General features: G+C 41.3%; 2 protein-coding genes and 1 long non-coding RNA gene across 4 annotated transcripts in view; all 3 read left to right on the forward strand.

The window, feature by feature from the left end:
* ACTA2 (actin alpha 2, smooth muscle) overlaps nt 1-26999 on the forward strand; it is a 475038-nt gene that overhangs the window by 236794 nt on the left and 211245 nt on the right. The gene's annotated exons all lie outside the window — the stretch shown is intronic.
* LOC309674549 lies at nt 1424-2418 on the forward strand. The gene is made up of 3 exons (XR_014269405.1): nt 1424-1570; nt 1874-1949; nt 2221-2418. It is a non-coding gene; the product is annotated as an uncharacterized lncRNA (long non-coding RNA).
* The window catches only part of PANK1 (pantothenate kinase 1), a 29426-nt gene continuing 15214 nt past the window's right edge, over nt 12788-26999 (forward strand). The window contains exons 1-2 of one of the 2 annotated variants that reach the window (XM_082486209.1): nt 12788-13113; nt 21537-21889. In XM_082486209.1, the coding sequence (XP_082342335.1) occupies nt 12861-13113; nt 21537-21889 (606 nt within the window). In that variant the 5' untranslated portion in view covers nt 12788-12860. Of the gene's footprint in view, nt 13114-13578; nt 13597-21536; nt 21890-26999 lie in introns of those variants that run through there. The other variant, XM_082486210.1, reaches the window with a different exon arrangement.

Genomic DNA, 26999 nt, shown 5'->3' on the forward strand with positions numbered 1-26999 from the left:
GTGCCATTCTCTGACATTATGTACTGTTCCTTGGAATGTCGTCATGGCTTTGGGCACTCAGGGCTTCTCCTTGAACTCATGTGAAGATGCAATTGGAGTGGGACCATGCCACTGACCTTCAGATGTTTTAACTTGGACTTCCTGTAGAGCCAGTGGAGAGGAATGCTCAGAATACTTTCAGGCCTAAGTTAAAGTCTTGTTCTGGAAGTGCAGTTATGCTACATAGTACAGCTAAGCAATATAACCATAACCCAAATTGCACTCTGGAGGAACCTTGCTTTCTTCACTAGCCTCTTAGTTTAGGTATCAAAATGAATGTCTAGTATTGGGTGACACAGTTATCCTACAGCATGATAAAAGGGCAAGGAACGAACATTTAGGAAACAAATCTCTTAACCAGTGACTTATCTTTGACAATAGCAAATGGCCCAGCGCATTTCTTGTTATGGTTTCTTTTTCCTTTTTTTTTTTTTTAAGCTTATATTTTATTAGTATTTCAGGCTAAGCATTGCCCATACTGTAGGAAAAACAGAAGGCAGAGACCTTAATACACGCTGGACATCTGCCCTGCATAGTCATATTCCTGAAAAGAAGAGCCTGTATTTGCACCATGCATTCGGACTACAGTGCTCTTTGCAGTCCTTGAAGAGAAACAATCATCTTACCTGAAAGTGAACGAGCAGATGAAAGATGAAGACTCATGGTTTCAGTTGCTTCTCAAAGATCAATGACCAGCTAATTTTTTTAATACATTCTTATACCATTATTTGCAGCCAGATCAGCCAGTAGATCTACATGGCGAAACAGGTGCTGGGACAGCAGAAGAGCAGGCAGAAATGCTGGTGGGACAAAAGGGCAGGGCTGCTTCTCCTCTATTATGCAGTCTTAGATTGGCTAAATTGCTTGTGCAGTTGCATCTTTGGCAATTCTTCAGCAAGGAGTCAAATATGCAGATGGCTGGCTGGATTGCAGCCTTTGGGCATATCCAGACTTGCAGCCTTTAAAGAGAGAGGGTTTCCAACCCTAGTTCAACATACAGTTCTTAATTTGATGCTGCCCTGTCTGATGTTGTCACAACATGCTCCAGCCAGGGATAAGCAGAGTTTTGAAACAGGCCAGGCTTCCCTACTGAAAGGCCGCTCACAGCTGAAATCTGAAGAAACTGAAAGGTTTCCACTGAAATGATGTTTCCAAGCACTGATCTGACCCTCTGTAGTGAGAATAAACCCCATTTTGCAAAAAGTGAGATGTAAATGGCAAAATTCCATTGTTGGTAATTCAGTTTTGTGCACCTGAATTTCCCTTTGCTGTTTCAACAGATTATAGGATCTGAACGCAGTTCCAGTCAGGTGCTTTTGTATAGTGTTGCCAAGTACTGTCATGCTACCACGCTTCATCACGTATGTGGGTGCACTGAAGAATACACACACATCTATAAAGCACCGAAAGAACTTTTTGGGTGAATGGCATTATAAAACGAAGATAATTGCTCCAACAATTAATCCAAATATTCTATATGAAGCAGATATTTGGCATTGTGAAAAGAACCAAAACATGCAACAATTTAGAGGTAAGGGAGGAATCCTTTTATTTTAAGGATAATATTAGTATAAAGTTAGAAATGAGTCATTCTCTTAACTCATTTCTAACTGGGTGACTCATGCTCTTGGCAAATTAATTATCCAAGACAAGTGACTCAGAAATAGATGCTATAGTTTTATTATTGTTTTAATCAGATGGCTATTGCTGTTACAAATAAACGTGAGGCTTGATTTCAGGTATAGCAAATGTAGCGATATGCTGCAAATTATGCCACAGTGCTGCCTGAGGAAGTGTTGCATGTGCCAGATTTTATGTGATGTTTTGTTTTCAGTTTTAGGTGGATGGTGTAGCAAGCCATGGCCACCAAGAATCTCAGCACTGAACTTGGGCAAGGAAAATCTAATGTGGTATGTATTTCTTTCCATACAGGAACTGTGATTTATTAAAGCCTCATCACAGGAACATTCCTATGAATAAACTTTTCACCTTGGAATTCTTAATAAATTAGTTGATGAATATTGATTGATATGAACATTGATATGAGGATGATGGGAAGATCCATGCTATCTTTGCTTGGGGTGGATATAGTATGATATTGTTGGCTGTAACCCTCTCTCTCTGTTTTGTTTCCTTTTCTCTCACTGTGCTCCCCCCTTCTCCTCGGCTGCGGTTTGTAAGGTGGTATCACAATGCAGGTCTGTTCTGATGAAACCACAGCTAATGCCGATCACGCCTATGATGGGAAGAGAACACAGACCACAAACTTGGGATTGCTGGCCTCTTTTTAGGCAAGTATGTTACTCATCTTCCCCTTTCCCCCTCAGTTCCCCTTGTTCCTCTGTATTATTAACTCATATCGAAGTTCAGTGTCACTGGTTGCTAGGAATCTAGTTTCGTTTGGCTATACATACGTTCTTCCCTAAAGAAGTCAGATGTTACCTCCATGTTGGACGTTCATCATGCAATGAAAATACAGAACAATTTTATTGTAATAGTTCTGAATGATTTTCAGCTGAAGTAATGAAGAGGGAAGTCAGGCACATTTTAGCGAAATGTTCATCTTTCTCAACTATGATTCTTAAATTGGGCATTCAGGTTTCTAGTAACATTAGAACAGTCATTCATGTTCATTGCAGGTACCTATACATCCTCATTCTTAACAAGTTGGCTATTTGCTTGTATAGCTGAAATTTTTCCTGTACTGAGACAGAAGAATGTCTTAAGAAAACTGCATTGAGTAGTACTGTCTATTCTCTTTATTTTGTTCATTTGTAAATATAGTAGACAACAGATCAAATAACTATTGACGTAGCGAATAACACAAATTATGTCAATCAGTGACTTCAAACAGCATGTTTTGAGGTCAGTAGCCTGTGTGCCTAGAACTTTGATCACACTGGCAACATCCAAATGACATAACTTACGTGGATGTACATGCTTTTCACTGAATTTTACAAGCAGAACAGCAAAATGTCAGCGAAGTGAAAATGTATGTTTCTAATAGGCTCAAGGAGCTTCAATAAAGGAAGCTAATACTGATGAGTTAATTTGCTGAAACTGCAAGCAGGGGTGGGGGTTTTTCGTTTGTTTTTTAAACCTAAATGGATCCTGTTTTCAATAAGCAGCATGAAGGAGGAGCCTTTCCAGGGCCCTGCCATATCAGATGGAAGACAGCATGTTCTGTCTGATGAAATCTAAGTTTGACTGCTAATCGGCCAACCCAAAACATTGCTAGATTGCTAGCTAATTTTGCTCAGTTTACAATTTTGGAGAACTGAAGCTGTTTCTTGAATGTATGATTGGCTGAGAAAAATGAGAATTCCTTTTAAGAAAATTAGGATATTCTCATGTCTTTCAGATTTCCATTGCAGCACTGACCCTGGCTAGGCAAATGAGTTAAAAATATGAAAATTACTCTGGAATACTGCAACTAAATTTTCCAGTTGGGGGGCAAGTATTGTTTAATTTCCATTTTGAGTCAAACTGATCCAAATATAGTTTTTAGTTTGGAGGTGAATCCTGTCCACAGGTCCTTTCTCAGCTCTCTCACTACTTTTTGATTTAGTATTGTTGCTTTTGTTTCTTTAAATGGGAGGTGAGAAGAGCAGTTATTCACAGTTTGTGAAGTGTCTGAAAATCTGTGGGTACAGAGCACTACATAAGTGCAAAGTATTTAAAATCAGAACTATGTTAATGTCTTCTTCCTTTTTCCTTATGCCAGTCTGTGCTGTGACTGAAATCAATCTGCTTATAACCAAATTTAAACTTGGTTGGTTAATAGGGAGGGAGAATTGCATTTTTTTGTTTTAACCGCAGACTTTCTAGTACACTGAAACTAGGGTTCCAGCCTGATTTCTCTCTGCAGGAGAGAGCTCTCTTTTTTTTTTTTTTTTTTTTTAATGTTTTCATTGATTAGGTAGTCTTTGCTAATCCTGTATAAACAGTCATGATGTGTCAATCCACTGCTGTTTGCATTTGCCTCAAAATGTGGGAATTAATCCGCTCTAAAAATGACTTGGTTTATGCATACATTGTTTAGTTTATGTGTTCTGGGAGGATCTAAGGTCTGAAAACTGGCAATAATAAGGAGGTCATAAATCAGACAACTTTTATTGGTTTAGGATTTTAGGTCAGACATATCAATTGCAGTTTATATTAGATTTCAGTTATGCCTGTGAATGGAGACTAGATCACATCATGTAATTTGTGGGGATTCTCTTATTTGCAAACCTTGACCAGTGACGCAGCAGTGTTTTCCTCATACCTTCCTCTGATGGGGTAGCTGTACCATCCTTTTAGGCTTATGTGCTTATTCTCTTTTCTATTTTTTTTTTTTCTTTTCCTTTACTTCTAAGAGGAAATGGAATGAAGATAAGATACATGTCTCCTTTGGTATTTTAAGTAGCTTTTATAAATGGAGGAAAAAAAATCAATTGGTGCTTACTACTTTTAGAGCAGTTGGGCAGAAAGTATGAGATCGATGTCTTAGCCCTGTCAGTTTTGTTTTCAGTGGATATACAGCGGTTTTGTAAACAGAAAAGGTATCTTTGTCTCCTGTTGTGCAGGAGATACACAATGCTTTTGTTTTCTCTTCCCATGTGTGAAATGTCTGGCACCAAAACTAACTCTGTAGCTTCTCATCTGAGTTCCCTGTCAAAATTAAGGATAAATACAACAAATTTGGTTAGCAGTGTTCATGAAATCAAGGAGTCTGATTCACCATTCTGATTTAAAAAGAACAGTAAATGTGGATAATCAGGACTTTATATGCGAGTGTCAAATTAATGCTTTGGTCCCAAGGAGTTCAGTCATATGTTACGAGATAATAGAAAATCTTTTGTGCTCTGTGGTACTTGGCATGTATGTTTCTTAGACCCTTTCAGGTTAATAATTGATTCCAAGAACTTGTTTTGATGACCCAGATGGTCGCTTTGAGTCTTAAACTCCCATTTTTATGTTTGTACTAGTTATGTTTTAGCACAAGAAAACAAATATTTTGGTGACACTAAGTTTCCTGCAGTGAAACGCAAGTAGCCTTCTATGCAGGAGAGACCCTGGAAGTTACTTTCTATTGTTTGTTTTTTTTTTCCCAGTGTATCTAATGAGAAGACAGAAGTCTATGATTATAGTTCTGTTTTTCTTTTTTTTGTGTGTGTGTACATAGTTTGTATTGACCTTGTGAAAACCTGAAAGCTCTAAATTGGCCTCTTGAACAAAACGAAATGCATTGCACAGAACAGACTATTAACTGTAATATTTACTCTGAAAGGTCATCAGTCCCAGAAATATCAGAGGATGTAACTATGGCAAACCAACCCGATGTTAGCATAATGTTTGGTTGTTTCCCTTTTTTATGTTACTAGGTAGTTGGAGCCTTTAGGAACAAATTTGTCATTTATAGCACAGCCCCTTCCTACACAAGGCTCTCATTCTTTGCAAACATGGATATAAAAGATATGTATAAAAAGATTAGCATTTGAGTTTTATTGTCTGTGGGTTCAGCTTAATCTCACAAGGACATATTAAATGTTTTTTCAGCATCAAAAACCTAAACACATCTTTGGCTTATCTATCTGAAAGCAAAGTCATATTTTTCAAGTACTAAAGTTTTAACTCCAGATTAGTTGTGCTGTTTGGACTTAACCCTGTGCTTAAATGCTAATTCAGACATATGCTTCCCTGCTACTGAAGGTAGTTGAGGAGAAGTACTGAAGGGGTGGGGTGGTGTGTTTCACAGATGATTCCCATCTGCGGACTAGTTTGGAAAAAGGAAATTAAAAGCTCTATGTCCTTTCTACCCTCTGGTGGACACTTCCTGGGTTAGAGGAGTAAGCCAGTTTTGTCCCCATTGGAGGTATGTGTGTCTAGCTAGAATAGTTCAGAGAGATGCCTTGTTTTCCTCTTTCGCAGACAGACATAGAAAGTCTGTTTCACTGTTGTTACCTAATTTGTAATCATTAATATCCATGGGAATTTCATGTCAGCATTTAAACTATGGGAGTACAGACCAATGCAAGTGAGAAATCCCATGCAGCTGAGTATTGATAAGAGAACCAGTTTCTCCTTCTCTTCAGATGAGGCAGCGCTGAGTGAGGAAGAGAGCGCTTTTTGTAATGGTCAGCCATTCTGTGTCTTTCAAAGTGCTTGTTTTGAAACTGTCACTTCCCTCCTGATGGCATTATGAAGGACTATATAAAAATGCTAAGTGGAAAAGAAAGTGAAGACATTCAGCCAAGCAAAATGAGTATGTATACGTATGTGAGGGTAATTGTCTATGGGGGAGCAGTCAGGCGCAAAGGCCATTGTTTTCTCTACCAAATGCTCTGCTACTTGTTGCAATCATTATTTTTTTTTTTTATGATGATGAACAGTATTTCTCAATCAGTGGTTTGAGAACTTGCATGTTTTCCAATTACATTTTATATATCTAAGTTTGATAGTTAAAGATAAGCAGCAGTACACTGAGCCAAATATGAGGCATGAGATAGAGTGGATGGGGACAAAGGAAAGTGTATTTGAAATGAGATTTTTAGCTTTTTTTACATACGTACTAGTTTGAATCCATTACCTGGCTTTTCCTTTTTTACAAACTCTCTGGAGACTAGAGACTATGGCACACCTACTTTATCTTCACTGGTTTGTATTCCTAAGCAATAATCAAGGACTAGATTTTAAATGTTTTCTAATTTGGGGACTTTTATTTGAAATGTCTGAACTTAGGCACTGAAGGCTTTTGTCTCTTATAAAAGAAGGGCACCAACAGGGATCAGTTACAGTTGTGGCAAGTAAATGCACCTACAAATTAAGTTGTAATTGCCTAGTTGGACAAGAGAAACAGAGGTATTGGCAAGGAAGGCTTTAGAAGGAAAAGGTTCCCACTGTTTTGTGACTGCTGCACGCTTTTTTCCAGTTGGGATGAAAGGTGGCAACCACAATCTCTAACCTCATCTCAGAACTGCCAGAGGATAACTGTAGAAATTACTTGGGCCACTGCAAAGTCTGGCTGCAGGGATGGGCAGGCTGGTAAGACCAGACCATATCTATGTACTCTTCTGACTGTTATTCCCTAGTCTAGGCTATTGTTGTTAGAATATTAAGTCATGTCCTAGTCCGGACAACTTTTTCCAGGTAGCATTCATACTGCCTTGTCTGGACACGCAGCTTGGTGCTTGGGCCAGGACATCTATCTATGCCCTATTTGTTATCAATGAAGTGAAAGGACATTACTCATGAGGGCTGTTCAGACTGTCAAAGCTAAGTTCCTGCTCAGACATAGTGCCTTTCTCCATCTTTCTCTCCTTTGATGAAAGTGAAGGGGAGATGAGCTTCAACTCTGTGCAGGGGAATGGGGCTTTTCTTCATTAAATCAACAGATTTTGGTTAAGTGTGAGAGAAGGCATAATTGAGAGGAGCCTGCACCGGGAGGTGGGTGGGGAGGGAAGGAACTGATGGTCTCAATATAATCTTTTTTGGCCTCAATCTGGTAAAGATTTAGGCATTTGACTAAATTTATGCCCTTCACTTCCTCTGTCATCTGCAATCGGTTTCCCCCGTCAGATGCGTTAGTGGTTGAGGAAAGCAGACTTCTTGTGCTAGCTAGCTGTTGTCATCATAAGGCTTAGCTTTCCTGTGCTCACACTGATAATACTAGAGCTCTTTGGGTCCCTTTTTAAATACCCTGTCATTGCATTCTCCAGATAAGAATTCTACACAGTTTTAGAGCTGTTTGTTCCCATTTGATTTACACATCTATCATTTGTCATTATATAGTTATGTTTGACTGTTGGTCTTCTAGCCCCGCAATTTAAAGTAAGGGAAAAAGAGCATTAAAATATATTTAAAACATGTTTCTACTGAAGGTCCTGCATACACCAAAAAAGTATGGTTTTTTTCCCAGTTCTGAAAAGAAATTAGGAAGAAATACTGGACTCCTAGACTTGGCACTTTCCTTTTGATATGTGTGATATATGAAAATACCTAAAACAAATCAACAGTATCTGATTTTTTGCAAGGAATGTTCTTAATATTTTTATATTAGTTTATTAAGTTGTACTGTACTTGCTTTATTTTCAAAGGGGTAAAATTGAATATGAAATAGCATGACTTCCCTGTAATATGGAAACAGGATAAACATAGAAGTAACCTGCATGGAAATATAAACAGGAATGGCAGAGTGCCAGCAACCCCTTCAACATAAATCTGCAGGCAGCTATGCCAAGAGTCTGTTTCATTACACTCTTTGCATTGCATAAAACAGTTTGTGTCATTTGAGAAGATGTGTACATGCTCCTCATTACCACTTCTCTCCAAAATGTACCCAAAGCTTTGTAGCTGGCTGGCTTTGAATTAGAATAATACCACTGGTGCTCTGTAAGACTTTTTTTTTTTTTTTTTTTTTTTGTTCTTGGGTAATGGAGTTACATGTGGACTGCACCTGTTTGATGCTTATTTTAGCTTAGCCTTGACCAGGGATATGGGAGCCCCACAGAACAAGGGAGGAGGAGCTAATCCTCCTAGGTTCCTAAAAAATTTTAGGCCAGGTTGCCTGATGATAACATACTTGGAAGGGTGGGGGGTTGTGGGGTTTGATTTGGGTTTTTTGTGGTTTTTTTTTTTTTAGTTCCATTGGTTTTGAAACTGGAAGAGCTGGAGCACAGCACCTTTGATCCTGTGGCAGAGTATCTTAACCGCAGGGTAGTCATTAGTTTGCTGAAGCTGACTCATAGAGTTAGACAATTGCAGCCTGGCTCTCTTTGTTTATAAACAAATATATAGAGGTGATAGAAAGCTGGGTATCTGAAGTGCAGGCAGATATGGAATAATGCATGAAGTGTTTGCCATGCAAATGTGTGATATGCAGTGAATCAGTATTGCAGACTTGTTCACTGTTCTGAGTCCATTTGTGTCCTGGATTCTTCAGCGTAGTATGTGTTTGTAGTCGTTCTCCCACCAGATTGCTAGTTTACAGTGAAATATATAGGAAAATACTTAAAAATAAACAAGTAGTGTCCACCTACTCCTGTTCAGAAAGGAAGACAGATATACGGAGTAAATGTTAATATTGAAAGAACCGGAAGCATCCTTAATTTTGTTTGTCAGAATTGCACCTCTACCTGAATTGCACCTCTACTAGTCCTGCAAGTTAGACTGAAAACTGAACTGGCTCACAGGGTTTGTTTAGACATTTAGGATAAAAGGAGGAGGATAAACTTACTTTGGTTGCACCAAAGTGTTAGAAACTGAACCTGTAATACACGCCATGACTTCATTGATGGACATTGTATGTTCCACCTAGTTCTTGATCTGCAACAAATATATATAAAATATACAGAAATTAATATAAATGGATGTAGAGTAGGCAGTGACATAGTGAATGTGTATATGTGGTATGAAAGCAAGAGAGTGCAGTACCGATTAAAAACAATACCTGCTTTCAGCCAGTCGTGCTGTGATGCATTGTCTCATAAATAGTATGGATAAAAAAAACAGCAGAGAGCAGGTCTTGAGACAACTGCTCAACTGTGAGAGTAGCAGGACAGTTTGTTTCTACTTTTTTGCCCTGTTTTGAGGACATGACATTATCACTTCTGTCATATTTCTTCTGGATTGTGTTTTCTAAAACATTCCAGGTTTTCAAATACTAAGTATAATGTGAGACCTTCACGTCACCAATGTAGCCCCTGTGCAGAATATTAGAAGAGCACAGCCTGTCTACATCACTACGTCAGGCAATGAGCTCACAAAATGTGATGCTGTGGTTCTACTCGTCCCTCACAATTGATGCAGATGAGGATGAACAGTCTGGAACATCTGCTCCCAGTTTCAACTTTATTAATGCAAAAGGCTCAGGTCTTTTCCCCTGATTGCCAAATGGATTGCACTGTAGCTTGCTTGTGCCCAAAATAAGCAACGCTATGTGCACCCAAGGACATGAGATTCCTTCATTTTAAACCCTTACAGTCACATAATACATTAAACATACTCTAATTTTGTTGCCTTTGTCTTAATTTAAAATGAAGAGCTGAAGAAATCTGAAGTCAAACCTGAAGACTCTCTAAAAGCTCATTCCAAAATTAAACTCTAAACATAAATAACATGAAAAAGATGGTGTTTTGCAGTGCAGAAATCAGTTCTGGAGATATTAATCAGTACAAGAGTCTGAAATTGTTTTGATAAAGCAGCACATTGGTTTGAAACTTAATCTTTCCACAATGCAAAAAGTTGGGAAAGTGTCTTCATCCATTCCTGCTGGAAAGCTTACAAGATCAGGAAAACTTGCACATTTAGAAGCGAATTTGTCCCTGTACATGAAACCCATCAATTGATTCAGACCGTTTTTAAAATTTGTCCATTTTTATATTTTCTCCAGTGTTATTTGAGGTTACATTTGTGGTTGCTGTATGCCATTGGTCTACACTGCCCCTGAACTTGTCGGTGATTCGGGTCATATCCTAACGGTATCTTCCTGACCTACTTCTATTTAGCATAGTCTAGTCCACTTCTATCCTGGGAATAATTGTGCAATATTTACAGCAAAATATTAGATAATTATTTAATTAGAAATAAAAGGTTGGAAAGAACCTCAGAAAGGTGTCTAGGCCATGCCTTCTTGCTCTAAGTCAGAGTCAGCTCTGCCTAGACTGTTCCTCACAGATATTTAACTTTTCCTAAAAACTTGCAGCAAAGAACAGTTGAGTCTTCCGGTGCAGTCTAATGCTTGTTTGTCTTCATGCTAGGAAATGTCTGCCTCAAGTCTAAAGTGAATTTCCCCTACTGCGGTTATCGCTTACAAATTCTTTCTTGCTTCTCGGCAACTGTGATGTATTTCCTTTGCTATTACCTGTTCCAGAATTGAATAGCCCTTCGAATCTTTAATTTCCTAGACTAAAACTTGATGTTTTCATTTAATCCTTTGTGAATTATTCCAGAAGTTTAGTGACTAAAATTGGTTACAGTACTTGAAACAGGTACTGTATCCCATTGCGGAATCAGTGGACGGGCTGGTATGCTACCACAAGGAAATGTAAGCGTGCAATTAGAGGTGGTCTTGCTTTTGTTGGAGTCACTTAAAAAGTTGACACCCTTCAGCTGAGATACGGTGACTGCCCATGTGTCTGATCCCAGTCACGCTGCAATTGCAGAGAAAAACAGGTTTGCGGGGATGGTCTGCTGTTCTACATCGGGCTGGTTGTGTGGGCAGTCAGTTTCTGTGCCAGGGATGGAGAAGGGGACAACCAGTGCCAGCTGGGGACAGTAGCAGCAAGGATTCCTTGTGCCCCGAGAGGTCTGAATTAACAAGGAAAGTTCATAAAGCGTAACCAGCCAGCTGCCTGGAACTGCCAGCAAGTGGTATGAAGGTCCCTGCCAGTCCAGGCAGCAGCCTTCTGGTTTTTCATTTAACCGTAATGCAGTAAGTTATGGAGTTCTCAAAGAATTTCGCAGTTCTGGAAACAGTATAGCTCTTTCTAGCAGTATAGAGCCTGCCTTCCTTCCTACCCTCTTCAGGGCGATTGCTTTTAGGCTGGTAGTTACAGCAGTTGCTTATACATTAGGATATGAGGAAGATTTGGAGTGTTTTAATAATCTTCAGAACACTGGTTACTGGGTTTTAGGAGGAAAATTTTACTTGTTCTTTGTTCTCAAAAATTATTTTGTTTCCCCAACCTCATGCGCACATTTTTCTGTGGCTTGCTCCCATGTTCTTGTCCCAGCCAAGAAGTAGAGAGAATGTCATGTTGCCTCTCATGAAGCAATTTCTTAATACAGTGTCCCTTTCTGGAGGCAGTTAGAATAGCTCTTCATTCTTTGTAGGTGTTTTACAGTGGAGGGCCTGTGTCCTGTACTAATTTTAGGTGTAAGGAGGAGCCATTATGTGACCTGCTTTTACTTTAAGGACAACCATCCATGTAGTGACTGGCAGTTTGTATAAAAAAATGACCTTCACGTGTAAAGCAAAATTCAGTTAGTGTTTCTTTTCAAGTGTATACCTGACACCACAGCACGGTTCACCCAGTTTTATTTTATGTCTACTTGATATTGAATATATTTCATTCAGAAAATGTGTTTTACACTGGGATGTCTCGGGGAGTAAATCACAGTCACAAGATTATCAGTGCTGTGCAGGGAAAGCCAAGATACTAAAAAAGCATGAGGTCAAACGCGTTCAAGGTCACACCAGTCCCTCTAAGCTGCTGAGGAAACACGTGACAACGTGGACAAAAACCCGAATGTTGATGCACGAATAACTTTGTGTGGGGTCCAAGGCACACCTGGGAGCCCTCCGAGGCAGAGACACCCGAGTCGCGAGTAGACACGCTGATGCGGCAGTGACACGGGAGGGGGTTAGGGCGACAAGCCCGCCCGGTGCGCACCAGCGAGCCGGGTCACGGGGGACAAGTCACACTGGAATCGCACCGGGTGCCAGCTTCCAGTGTGACCCTGCCCCTGCCAGCCCACCCCGTGCGAGCGGGGGGCCCGCCCCGAGTCCCCCCACACACGCCGCCCCGCCGCGCTCCCGGGGCTGCTCGCCCATCCCTGCAGGTGCCGGGCGCGGCGGCCGGGAACGCGCACGTTAGCAGGGGGAAGGGGGGGGGTCGCCGCGTCCCCGGCGGAGGGCGGCGGCCGCCCCTCTGCAGCGCGCTGCGGGCAGGACGCCTGCGCCGTGCGCCGCCGCCGGCGGGGCGGGGGGGGGGGAGGTAGAAGGCGGGCACCGCATCCCCAGCGCACGGAGCTGCGGGCACGGGCGCCGGCATGAGCGGAGGCTCCGGCGCGCCCAGCCGGAGCTGAGCCGGGAGACAAAGGGGAGAGAGGCTGCCGCCATGGGGGAGCAGCTCCGCGCCCAGCCCGCCGCCCCGGCGGGGCCGCCGCCCGCCGCCGCCTCTTGCTCGCTGCTGGGCGGGCTGCTGCAGAACGGCTTCCACCCCTCGAGCCAGCCGCTGAGCAACGGCGGCTGCGGGGAGGCGCCGCACCCGCTGCTGCTCCGCCCGGAGCTGCCGCCGCTCAGCCACGGCTCCCCGGCTAAGAAATGCAGGCTGCGCCGGAGGATGGACTCGGGCCGGCGGCACAGGCCACGTAAGTGATGGCTCAACGCGGCGGCACTCGCTGCGGGGCGGCCCCCTCCGTGCGGCAGCGCCGCAGCCCGGCGGGCCTCCACAGCGGCCCGGTGGCGGGCGGTCGCCGGTCCCTGCGCCGCCTCCCCCGCAGAGCAGCGCGCCGCCCGGCTCCCGCGCCGCGGGCGTTCACCCTCCCTCCCTCTCCCTCGCCCCCCCCCCCCCCCCCCCCCCCAGCCGCCACCGGCCGGGCGGAGCGAGGGCCCCCGGTGCCGGCCAATGCGGCGGCGGCGGCCGGGCACGGCCCCGCTGCCGCGTGGGCCGGGCCCGCCCTGCGCCAATGGGGCGGCGGCGGGCGGGGAGCGGCGGCCCGGCACAAACGCGGGCGGGCGGCGGGCGGCAGCTTCGCACCGCACCGTGAACCGCGTCGGGCGGCGCCCAGGGTCCCGCCGGCCTCCGCCGCTCCCGGACGCGCTCATGAAGCTGATCGTGCCCAAGCAGCACTGTGAGTAACGGCTGGGGCCGACCTGGGCGCTGCCCTGCGCCGGGTTGGCTCTGCGGTCGAAGCACATGCTCCTTCCCCAAACGTCGTGAGAATTAAGAAAAAAGTAGACCTGGGAGCAGAGTGCAAATTACTTTGGCTGGGTGGGGGGAATAAAAAGAGTATCCTGCAAACGCAGAAAATCTGTAACATGCTTCTTATGAGCTATCGCCTGTGGCTTTTGGTTAGTTGGTTTGGGAGGTGTTAGTGAGCTGGCTATCTACTTCGTGTTTTGTTTTAAGGCTGTGATTCTCAGACATCTGTGTTTGTAATGTCTGTAATTTTATCAGGTTTGTTGGTAAATAGTATGTTTTACTTACTTGATCATAGCTGGCTTATATGTAGGTATGGAAGTATCGAATAATTTCAGGGTAAATTCTACAAGTAAAGCAATCCAATGGAAAAAGTACTGTTTCTTTGCGCTCTCACTGCACTAGCACTTCAAATAATGCCAACAAATGTTTGGTTCTTTGTTAAAAGTTCAGCATGTTCCGAAAGGGTAATCAGGGATAGTCAGAATCGCAGCTACCCACTGCCAAAACTTAAAGATGTTTCTACTCAGTAGGAAGTAGTGAGCATTCAGCTACTCTTTTTTGGGTTTGTGTTTTTTTTTTTTTCTTTCTTTCTCTTGAAACAAATACTTAAAAAACTTTTCTGTGTAAGCAGAACGAAATAGTCAGAAACGGCCTCGAAGAGCTGCAGCTTTCACAGGGCTACTTATGAGCCACTACCTTCTTTGTTTTTTTTAAACATTTTTGCTGATCTACATATACCACTTTGCCTTAGAATGTACTCTGTATTGGTTGATCATGTAGTACTTACGGTACCTGCTGATAGTTAACTTACTCTTCTACCAAATTTAACATATTGATGACAAAACTGTTCTCCATCACAAACTGGTTGTGTAGTCTTTGTCTAGCTTCACATTTTCTTTCGTGAACAAAAGCTGCAGAACATGCACTAACTTACATTTTGATTTGGTGCAACTAAGAAAAGTCAGCACTTGCATATCAAATTCCTCATAATAGTAAAAACTACTTTGAAGCAAAGAATAAGGCTTTTAGGGCTACCTGTAATCACTTGAAAAAGAAGAATGAGGAATTTGGAATTTCTCTCCCATCTCGAGGGGGGGGAAAAGAGCCCATCAGAGTAAAGAGCACAGGGGACTGGGTATGTTGCACAAGATGTATGACAACAGAGTCTTCAGCTGTGAGGTTTTAATGAAATGAGGTTTTAATGAAAACAGCAGGTGAGGGGAAGTGCTTTGTGGGCAATTTCTTTGCTGAACAAAATACATGAACTCTTGCTGATCTTATGCTTTTCAATTTATATGGCTGATTTTGTAGGGGAATAAATTTGCAATTTAGTATTAGTCTTGCAGGAAAAGATGATAGTGCATTTTCACCGGTTTAAAAAAATTTATTAAATTATACTCGAATTCTCCTGGTACTGCGTATCTTTCTACTGTTTCCATCTGTAGTGAATACTACACAGTCCCGTTTTACTGGTTTTTGTATTTAATCCTGGCATTTGCAGATGTTTGTTCTGTGCTTAAGGACACATTGCAAAATGAAGTGCAGTTACCACATGGCATGTAAGACTTTATTGATTGTGGGGTTTGCTTTGTGTGGTGGAAAAGATAATGAGATAATTGGCATTTCCCAATATTTCAACAGATGAAACCTATCTCTTTGCAGCGATTATTCCTTTAAATCCTTATAAATTATATGTTTTCTTAATTGTTTTTACTTTCTGCCAAAGTGAGGTAGAATTCTATGTTCCCAAGTCTCATTCCCTCTGAGAAGGGGAGATTCCCTGTGAAACCAGTGTGCTTTGCTGATTAGCCCGTAGTGAGAGAAGATCTGGGGACTAACTTGAATCCTTTTGACTCACCTCCTGTTGCTTCTGCTGAGAAGCTTGTCTTTGCTTTGTTTTTTTTCCTGAGTTGAAGTAGATGAGTTGTTGGGGATATTAGGCTTATGTCAGTTTTCTGGTTTAAATCATTAGTGCAGACTGTGTGTGAGATTGGGGTTTATATTACCTTTCTGTATCACAGGACTGCCTGGTGAATACGAAAAAAGTATCTGTTATGATGCCTTGTGCTGTGAAGCGCTCCGCAAGAGAATAAAATACTGAACTAGTGTGAATTCTTCAAAACTTCAAAACTTCAAACTTCAAAAGCCTGCTGAGGTGTTATGTTTTTCAGTTTAAATGCGATCTTTGAACAGAAGAAAGAAAAAGAGCAGTTAAATGCCTTCATAGACCCCTGTGAAACAGCCTTGTAGCCAAGTAGGGACAAAGATTTCAGCATGGCAGTTAACTAGGCTGGTGCTTCACAGCATTATTCTGCATCAGATGTAAGGAAGAAGCCAGCTGGACATCTTAATTCTATTGCTTTTCTTAATTTAAGATAAAGCCTTGAAGGTCTCTATTCCAATCAGCATCTTACATCTCGCCCCAAGTCAGTTGGTAGTTGTCAGGGGTGAAAGAATGTGTGTTTTTGAGGCAGCGTGACCATTTACAAGTAATATGCGTTATAATTGCCATGGTTAATTTCTAAATGTTTCAAGTTGTAGCTTCACAATAACGAATGCTTTTGGCCAATACTTAGATATTTATACCTGTGATGTTTGGCTGCAGCGTGGTTATGTAGTACTAGTTAAGGCCAGGTGGAAACTGGAAAACCTAGGGTTTTTTTCACCTGTGATGATGATAAATATGGAATGCCATGATGAGTTAGTATATTTTAGTGAAGAATACAGGAGTGAAAATGATTTTGGCCTTGCTATTTGACATAGTAAGTACACTGTCATCAGTTACTGAAATCTTGTTCAAGGCATTGGAATATCCCACGATCTTTTAATCTTAAGAGTTTCTTCATGTGACATGCTGTGTAATGTTAGTCTCCAGCTGCTCTTAATGTAGGTGGAAGTGAGGGTTGCCTAAGGAATAGGACTGGTCATAACAAACTGCACTCAGTGGCGTGTTCTGGTCCAGCATCTTGTGAGCTAAAACTGCGTATCTGCCTTAACCAATGAGGTGATGTGTTTCCGACAGGAATGGGAAACTTGCACAAATCACTGCCATCAAGCTGGGTGCTGTTATATCCAAGAAGGAGATTCTCGATAGCTAATCGCTGCTTCTTGTAGCTTTGTAAGTTTAGGTTTTATTTGTTGGGGTTTTTTAATGATGCTACACAGGCTATGTAATGACCTAGTCTTCCAGTGCTATCTTCAGAAATCACTTTGTGGTAATATGACTATATATGTGTGAATGGTCACAATTGTTTAACAAACAGCTCTTTGCTTTTGGGTTTGAGGGGTTTTGGTTTGGGGTTGTTTGTTTTTTTTTTTTTGTTGTCTGGTGAGGAGGTAGACACTCAATAAGCCCTTGCTGCTGAAAATGAACTGGAAAGCTTCACCTCATATATGTGCATCAATTATTTAGCTCTAGCTTTGTAAAGTTTGAAGAACTTCCATTAATTACTAAGCAGATATAATTATTTTTTAAGCTATATATTCTGTTCTGAAAAACAAATGCTTCCACTGCAACGTGTTTGGATTGCTCAAAATAACAGTGTAAAACAGGAAGAAGTAATTGAAAACTATATGTAAGCTATTATCAACTACTTTTTTAAATAGAAAGCAGCATTCGGAAGTGGTGCGAATACTATCCTATCTTATGTGTGACTCTCGTTTGGGGGTTATTTTTTTCTGTTCTTATTTTTGGCTCTCTCCCCTCTTCCAGTCCCAATTAAAACAGGAAGTTCTTAGATCATCAAAGCATTGAGCAATGCAAATTAAATGCAAATGAAAAATGTAAATGAAGTAATAGGATTTCATCATATGTGTGTCCAGGAAGAAAAGCAGCTGAACCGATGATACTACATCTGAGATATTTATGACTAAGCTACCAGAGTATTGATACCACCATTCAAATTATTGATAAAAAAAATGAGATACTGTACCTGTGTTCAAGGAAATACAGGTCTTGTAAGAGAGATGTATAAGCTAAAGCAGTTTTGGCAAAAGAAGAAACTGCTGCAAATTGGTCATGGAAAAATCTAGGGTCCAGATAGAGAGAAGAAAATTCTAACCAGCAGCATTCAGGCACTATCTCCAAGAGTTGAGGAGTAAAAAGATTTAGCTAACTTTATGTGGTGGTTGTTTAAACATATGAAAAGGATTACCCTTGGTTATCCTCTTTAATGGGAGGAAATGTTACTTAGTGACCTAGGAGTTCCCTTTCGTTCTTGCTTCCCCTGATCTTGTCCACATTGTGAATTTTGTGTTTACCCTCTGCACCCCCTCCTTATATTGTATATTAAGCATAGGACTTTTAAAAATCAAATGTCTTCAATTCTGAATGTAATATGCTTTATAGGAATAGCCTTATAGGTTCATACTCTTCAAAGTTCATACAGAAACTGGGTAAAATGTATTGTGGAATTTCTCATGAGTGAACCTTTCCCCCAGATAGCACAGCTGTTGGTGTGCATCAGATTACCTAATTATGCAATGCTGTAGATACCTTCTGTTTGCATTGTCACATGCTTCTGCAGCTAAATTTTGAGTAATGGAGATTTTTATCTCAAGATAACAAACCAGTAAGTAGTTGGTGCAGTTTAACATAAAGAGAATTAATTTTCTTAAGAAGATAAGCAGAGTCTTTTGATTTATGCTAGGCTTTTAGGAATGCATGGTTCATCTTGATGCTTTCTATGTCAGTTCTGTGGGAGCTAGAACTACATTTTATAGTGGTGTTATTTTTTTATGACTTACTGCGGTGTAGCAATACAGTAGAATGGTTTTATTTTTTCCACAATAATAGATTGCATTCATCCAATAGGTATATTGCATACTGACTTTGCTGAGAAGAGAGAAATCGGCTCATAGCAGTCTTATGAGACGATTTTAGTTAAGTGCATTTTTTACGCTGTGAAAGCGTTTCTGCAACGTATCCAGTGTCTTAATTTTTCATAGTAAATCACACAGTTTTGAATAACTGTCACCAGCGTAAAATGTGGATGTAACAAATTTAACTTTCTTCTCCTTGCTTTCCTGGCTATTAATAACTCAAGAAACCAGACATTTATTGAGGTTGTCAATGAAATGCTGGACTTCTAGTTTAAAACAAGCAAACAAAAACCCAAACACACAAAAAAGCCCTCACAGTTTTCCCCCCTTTTTCCCTCAAGTCTGTGGAGACGGTATCTACACAAATAACCTTTCCTTCTTCATACCCCCTGGTTGTAGTAGTGAAGGCCCTGATAATTTTGATGGCCTCAGGGAGGCAGAAAAGCTCAGGAGCACCTTGCAGTCTGTGCACACTCCTGTTAGCACCACGTTCAGCCGTTTCAGGCAAGTTGAGGTGCATAGGTACCAGCGAAAGTGAGTTATCTAACGATACTGAAAAGAGCTGAAGCCAGTGGTGCATTTTGTTTTGGAACACATTGATAGTAACAAAAGGTACAAGGAATAATTTTTTAAAATACTCACTGGAATACAGAATTGTTTCTGCTGTAGCTCCAGTTGTATTGAACTTACATGAATTATAGTGGGACTTGTCAGGAACTGAGGGTTGTGGGTTTTTTGTCCTAATTGGTCAACCAGTTAAAATAGTTGTCATCTTTATTGTAAGTGATTCCAACAGATAGCTGGTGTTAGCAGCTGTGAGGAAAACTAAGCTGCTGTTCTGCATAGCTGAAATATCAGTTATTGTGGACTGATCTGGGGCTCTTTATTTGTGCTGAAGAAAACTGCTGTTCTGGGAGCAAAGTTCTTTTCTCTCTGCAGCTCTCCATTTGGCTCACAACAAAATGAAAGGAGCTGAGATTCACAGAGAGAATAAATGAAAAAAAAAAAAGTCTCTTGGCATTTCTGCTTGAATTTTCAATGTGAGCATTATGCGTACCTATCCCAAGAACTATACAGACTTGAAATAACTTCATAGTTGTTTTCTACGGTGCTTATTCTTTGTTAATGATTTAGTTATGACTCCTCAAAATGTTAAGATGTAAATGTCTTGGCAGTCATTTACGAATAACTCGGCTGTTAGTACTTAACACTTTTATTGCTGTGCTTGTGTTTGATAGGAGGACGGAATGCTTCTTTCCACTCTTAAAGATTAATTCTACATTATAGCTTTAAAGCAACTGTTGGTGCAGGTAGATTGTAGCAGATTTTATGATTATGTAGAATATTGGAAGTTGGCTTACACTTAGCTCCAGGCTGGTTCTATATCATGCAGTCCAACCCTGCTGCTTTTAAAATTAAACTTCCTGCTTGCATAGTTAAGATACATCTGAGGAGGAGACTTACTGTTCCAGTGAGACAGGTAATTAAAGTTCTCAGTAGCTTAAATAAAGATTTGTGTAAGTCGCTAATGCGATTGGCATCCTGAGCTCCGCTGCATTGTAGTGTTGTGCAGTGTGGACCAGACCACTTTGCTTAAATATTTACTTTGTACTTCCAAAAGTGTTTGAGATACAGGTTAGTGTATGGTAACATATTTTTCTTCTTTAAGATAAAAGGGCTGGGGGGGGCATGTATTAACTGTAAAATTGAGACGTTTTAGTTGTTCAGCCAGACAAGAACCTTGTGGTAAGAAGTAAAAGACTTTAAGCTCCTTTCAGCCTGAAGCTGGGTAACTTAATACTGAGCCGTGATTACCTGAGGAAGAACAGTGTGATCAGTACCTTCTATGCTAACCAAAATCTTTGCCTCAGGTTATTTAAACTTATGTTCACTGGCAGAAATATCAGTAACGCATATGGTGTCCATGGTTTGGAGTTTGTATCAGCACTAAACTGGGATGCTGTAGTTGGTGGAATCATGTTTCTAACAAGTCTTCCTGATTCTCCCTAAAAGCAGAGAGGTGACTGTGTGACTGCTATTCTAGAAATGGGTCTTAGATGTTAGCCATGTACTCAGTACCTGTAATTTAATTTCTCTAAGAAACGTTACTAGCTGCCTCCTTCTGGGGTACCTGTGTATAGATTTTTCGTATTCTCACCTTTTACTGCTTCCAAAGTTACCTGGCTTAGTATTTAAAATGTATGCATGTTATATATACAGGCAGACCAACCTGGTACAGTTGGTATCTTTTGTCTGTGTGCTCTCCATAGTGATTTTTCTCTTTCTGTTAACAGAACAAAGTTTTTGGTAGACCTAGGCCAGCTGTGACAAACACATCGATAGCCTATCACACAGCTATACAAGAAATGCCACTATTTGCCTCTCAGCCTAACACATATACCAGCAAAGGGAGTTTATGCTCAAAGAAAAGAACTGTCAGTAGTAAATACTGAACTTAAAACAGCTCATTCTCTTTCTGCTAATATATGCAGGTGTTGTAATTCCAACAGAGCTGCTAGTTCTGGTGGGTTGAAGTCTTGAAGACTCCCAGCATAACGGGAGAGTTATGTATTGCTGCTCCTCGGACAGAGCCTTGTGACTGTGGAAATTCCAGCTGGTCTTGGAAAGGCGATTGTAGATGTTACGCAGTGGGAATGTGACTTGAGAAATCGTGTTCTCCTGTTTGGTTGTTTCTTCCTCCTCCCCTCCTTAGTCTATTTTAAGAATTGGTGCCAGGAGTCAGACTGGGTGAAAAGTGCTCTGTCAAGAGGTGCTGACTGAAGAGTAAAATGTTTTCCTGGGAAAAAATAATTTCATTTTATTAAAACCCGCTTCTTCAGAGAAGAGTATTTTCAGATTTTCTTTATTCTTTGTCTTAGCTGAGGTTTCATGTGGTCTGAACTTAGAGGTGTTTAATACATGTGCATTGGACATGTAAGTGACCGCCAGCTTTCAAGAGCAGATTCTGCTACTGTAACTGCACTGAATTGTCGTTCACCTGTATATTTATAGTGACTTTCTCTTTCTTCCTAACCCCTTTGTCCTTAGCTTTTCCATGGTTTGGAATGGATATCGGTGGAACATTGGTTAAACTGGTCTACTTTGAACCTAAGGACATTACTGCAGAAGAGGAACAAGAGGAGGTGGAAAACCTGAAAAGCATTAGGAAATATTTGACCTCCAATACAGCCTATGGTAAAACTGGCATTCGCGATGTCCATCTTGAACTGAAAAATTTGACTATGTGTGGACGCAAAGGAAACCTGCATTTCATCCGCTTTCCCAGCTGTGCCATGCACAGGTTCATACAGATGGGTAGTGAAAAGAACTTCTCCAGTTTGCACACTACGCTCTGTGCCACGGGAGGTGGAGCTTACAAGTTTGAGGAGGACTTTAGAACGGTACGTGGACAGTTCAGAAGGGTTCCGTGGGAAGTACTTCGGGAAAACATCATGGGAGTCCTTCTGTTAAAACTTGTTTTGTCCATCCTAACTGGTTAAGGTTAACAGAATCGTTTCACGTTTGTTAATCGAAGGAATTGCTGAGAACATGCAGGGGACAGGGGAGGGTATTCTACTGAAGTATTACTGTGCAGAATGTCTTTGGTAAATGTTTTAAGAGTACAGCTGTGATGATCAGATGCCTCATAATCAGCTGAGGGTGTGTTATGACAATCTAGAACTATGACAACCTAGAGACTAGGTACTCATCTTGCAAACTGGATATCTGTTAGAAAATCAGAAATTAAATCATACAGACTAGAGATTAGATTCAAGTTCCCTTCCTATTGTATTAGTCTTCAAGCAGACTTAAGTCCAGAGTCTGAAAGACCAAGCATGGAGCAGGGGTTGAAACAGTGTATGGAAGCATGACAATAGCAGATAGCTTCTGGTTTCAATTCGGGGACTACATTGTGTGAAGAAAGGCAGTTCATGAGTTGACTAGGTCCCAGATCCCCTAGAACTTAAAAATAACCTTTGCAGGGAGCTCCAGAAGCTGATGCAGTATTGGGATGCTGTTGTTTATATAAACTTCAGCAGTAGTCCCAGCTCCCAAATGAGCGTACTGCAAAAATTGATTGTGGCAACAGAAGCATAGAGAGCTGTTGTACAAACTGCACTAGAGAGAAATAGTCATTTGGGAGCCAGTTGTGTATGTGTCTTTGGGGGGGCATATCTCCATTTATTTTCTGTAAAAGAAAGACTGTTCTGTCTGTACCAGAGCAGTCTCACTAAGATAATGTGAGTTATTTACTTGGCAGGCAGGTCTGACAGTTCTGTCCGTAGCTTTTGACCTGATCTTGAGGGTAAGGGATGGCTGCTGGGTATGACAGGTTACATCAGTTGCTTTTCAGTCCCAGGAGCTGTCATACTGATTTACCAACTGCCGTTGACTACAGTCCTCGGCTTTGTGTGCTTCATTTTTAACGCCAAGCATCCATTCCTGCAGTACAAGAGGCTCTTTCTTTGTCACTACCTGTCACCTAGCAGATGACCAGGATCCTAAGGGGGAAAGAGAATGCTGTAAGAGATCGGCATGAATTCCAGCTGTTACACTGTTGTGCAATCATTTTCAGTAAGTGTTGGACATGGAAGCGGCTGGTCTAATGAAGAACTATCAAGTTGCTGAATTGCTGTAGTAGTCCACTACTAGTGCCAGATTTCTTGTCATTTAGGCTGATTGCAAGTCCCTTGTGTGTTAGGGTCTACTGATGATTGTTGAGTCCTCAAAAGTTTTAGCTTGTTTTGCATTGTGTAAGGATGTTGGCACCACAGTAGGAGGTGAGTTCTAGTGCTAGTCAGTGTGGCCTCAGTTCAGGTTTTCGAGTGTCCTTCCGTGTTTACAGGGGATGATTCAGGTCATGTTTTCTGGTGACGATGGGAGGTCACTTTGAGACTTTCTGAAGAGGCTAACTATCCCTTTGCAACGGTCAGTCTTCCCAAATTCATCTCTCCTGCATCATGTAATAGCAGCTAGAGCTGTTCACTTGGTAAGGAAGTTCACGTCCCTCACTCCCACAGCTGTAGAATTGAACTGGAAGTTACCTGGTGGCTGTCACAGCTAGGCATTTCTCCCAGTACCTTTGACTTTACTTGGCATAAATGTACAATTTACAGCGAGGGACCAGTCGCTGTCATGTCAGCTGCAATATAGTCCATGTAGCACTGGAAGCAATAGTTGAAGTTGGGGCTGTTTTGCTAGCTATTGGACAAAAATAGGAGGTCACGTAGCAAATTACTGGTGGACTTAGGCATGAAGTCTCGTGTTTTTGCAGTGTTAGTTAACATTTTGTGTGCTGTAACACTTGTATGCAGTTTAAGAAAAACACTGTAAAGGCTGGCTGGGCTGTTCTGTAGTGTAGAGCAATCAGTGAAGTGCACTCACACCTAAGTGAGCGCTTTGGACACTTCCTCTTCAAGCTATCTAGTTCCACACCTACCTTTATAGCAAGGATTTCTTGGCTCAAACTGTAATATCTACAGAGTATTACAGGAGCAAAATACTATCCATTACATGAAGGTTTGCTTGCTTAATCTCTCTCAAAGGGCTGAGTGTCCTGGGTACTGGCACTTAAATTGTCACACTTCATTAGCTGTTGTAACAGCAGCTGCCTATCTCAGTGTGTTCTGCTGACTGTAAATTGACATTGGACAACAGCTTCTGGATTGCTCTCTCAAAAGCACTGAAATGTCTGTTCCAAATATTTGATTGCTGTAATGCACCTGTAGAAGTAGAGAACATGTGCCAAGTCTAATATCCTGCTGTTGCGGGGTTCAGTATTGTATAATGCCTCATATGGAGGAGGCTTTAAATGTTACTGTTTCTGTTACTTGGAAGCAATGTGGAAAAACTAGAGTATGTTTGTGAATGTTGTTAATTTCGTCAAAAAAAAAATGGCTAAATGCTAGGAAACTGGTGAAACTGATGCAGGTAACATGCTTTTGTTCTGGTCCTCTATTTCCCTGTGTACATGCTTTTAAGTTACTTGTCTTTCATCCTATTTCCAAATGCTGATGGGACTTTCAGGATTGCATAGATTTAGGAAAAAAGATCCAACATATTGCAAAACAGCATTCAAATCCCAAAGAGGGAATCCTTCTAAGATTGCAGCACCGTTTTCTCCTTAAAATAGACAAGCAAACGTCCTGTTGTTACTTGCCTGTTCCAGTGTCTAATTCTGAATCCTTAAATGAGTTAAATACATTTGATTTAGAAATCTCTGTTGCCTTTGTGTATTAAAAAAAAAAAAATTGGGAGGCATCATCTGTTTGCCTTAAGTCTGTCTTCTGTGCCTTAGGTAGGCAACTAAATCTACAAAATTAGCTAGGTTTAGCTATCTGACCTCCCTCCCTTGTGATCCACAGTGTTGGATAGGAGGAGACCTGGAGAAGTCTCCATGGACTGCTTGGTGACTGCTAGCAATAACGATCAGTAGCCTGGCAAATCATTTGATTCATTCTTAAGATTTGAATGCTTCCCGTAGAAGTAGGAAAACTGACTCTATTCATTAAACTAGACCACAGAAATAATTTTACCGACCATATGGTTATACTTAATCTTCATTGAAGAGCATCAGTAAGTAATTCACAGAAAGGACTGTTTCCAGCTTAGGGTGTTTTGTTTGATTTTGTTTTGTTCTTTTTTTTTTTTTTTTTTCCTATTTCTGAGTGACTGGTCTTTATGGCTGGCCAACTTTATTTTCAGGTAACAGTAGTGTTAAGGCGTGGATGAACCTGTTGCCTAATTCTGATAATCCTCCCTCCTTTCCCCAGCTACGTACTGTCACTTCACGTATTCTATAAGTGTTCAAGTAACACCGCGTCTATAAAAGTAAGGAGCACGTAGACTTATTTGCTTGTGTACCTGTAGTATAAATAATCTATACTCTGCATGTCCTTCATGATAGCACAGGCACATTACTTGCACAAAATTATGCTGTTATTGTTACGAGGAATAAATTCCTAGGCTGTCACTCAGTTCTGTAAAGCAACTCAATGTAAAGGATACATGGGGGATGAGGGAAGAAAGGACTATTCAGACTTCTGTCTAAAACCTGCTCTGTTGCAAAATTCCTGTCAATTACACTGCCTCAAAGGTGGGATCTTTGTTTTCTTTTCCTGAACAGACACCTACAGACTTGTCTTGATAGAAATTTTACTGCTGGCTTCAGTGAAAACGGGCCTGGGCCAAAACCCAATCGCTTAATGAAGAATATTTGAGGCAGGGAAGGAAGGAAATCTGTTACCAACGCAAATGTAAACTTAGGCCTTGACCTTCCCCGTAATTTGTAATAAAAATGCTTTAAGAGTAAGCTTGGCTGTTGGAGAGTGATTTCCTTGTGACTCTAGGTTAGTGTAAGACGCTCAAATTTTGTTGTACCTCACTTGCTTGAGGAGGCAGGACACTGCTGCTCAGGCCGTAGGTGACCTAAGTCTTGGACTTGCGTGCTTCCATACTTCAAAGCAGCAGCAAGTTGGTACCCCATTTTTTCCCTTTTATGCTGTCTGGTACTTGAATACAGCAAAAACTTGTTAGATGTTATGTGTATTTAAAAACAAACAAACAACAAAAACTAACCAACAAAAACCCCAAAACCTAAAGTTGGACAGTGCTGTTTTCCAGCACTTCTTGCAAGTGTACAACAAGAGGTGTGCTTTCGTTCTCATTAGAATAACATCTGTACACAGTAACAACAAACCTTTTTTGTATCCTTGAAATCAGCTGGGTTTCGGGATTTTGTTGCTTAGGTGTGAACTGTCACGGGGAAATGTTCACTACTTCCTCGCTGCATTGTACCTGCTTGCAAACGTGGTTAAAGCCTCGAGTCCCTCCTTTTGATGGTCCTGAAGAGCTCCTTGAGGTCCAAAGTGTTTTCTTCCCTCCCCTCCCTGGTATTTAAAAAACAGTCTGAAATAAAGAGGAATTTCTGCAGTCTGGCTATAATGCAGAAAAACTGTGCTTTTAAAAAATGTACATATGGTTTCCCTGTAACCATCATAAATTTTCCCTCAAGGGCCCTGTATACAACTTTGTTCTGCAGTTCTTCCTCTCATAGCACGACTTTCTGACGTTAAACTTTTCTAGAGAGGCACTGTGCTGAATATAGTTACAGGAGCGCAGAGCAGGGTAAGTCGACCGTTATGCTGTCTGCCCCCACGTTGGGGATTGTAAAGGGCTGGAAAATATCTGCAACTGCATTTTGTAAAAAGCTGTAGGAAAACCTTCCAATTAAAATGTGCTTCTACACACAGCTCCTGTTTTTGCTTTGTGTTTCTGCACGTAAACTTTGATTCCTGCAAGGAGAAGTGGTTTGGACAGCTGGAAGATGAGGACAAGTAGAGTGTGGTAGGTCAGGTGATGGCACCAGGAAAAAAAAAAAGTTTGCCTATGCATACATTAGTTATGATACTTACAGGCACATCTATTTTGTGATGCAGTTTTGCTGCTTGAGTCATTGTGAGCAAAGAAACAAATGGAGAAAAGGTAGTTCTATATGCAGGGAAAGGGACT

This window comes from Vanellus vanellus, assembly GCF_965231255.1.
Source record: "Vanellus vanellus genome assembly, chromosome: 7".
In the NCBI taxonomy this organism is placed as follows: domain Eukaryota; kingdom Metazoa; phylum Chordata; class Aves; order Charadriiformes; family Charadriidae; genus Vanellus; species Vanellus vanellus.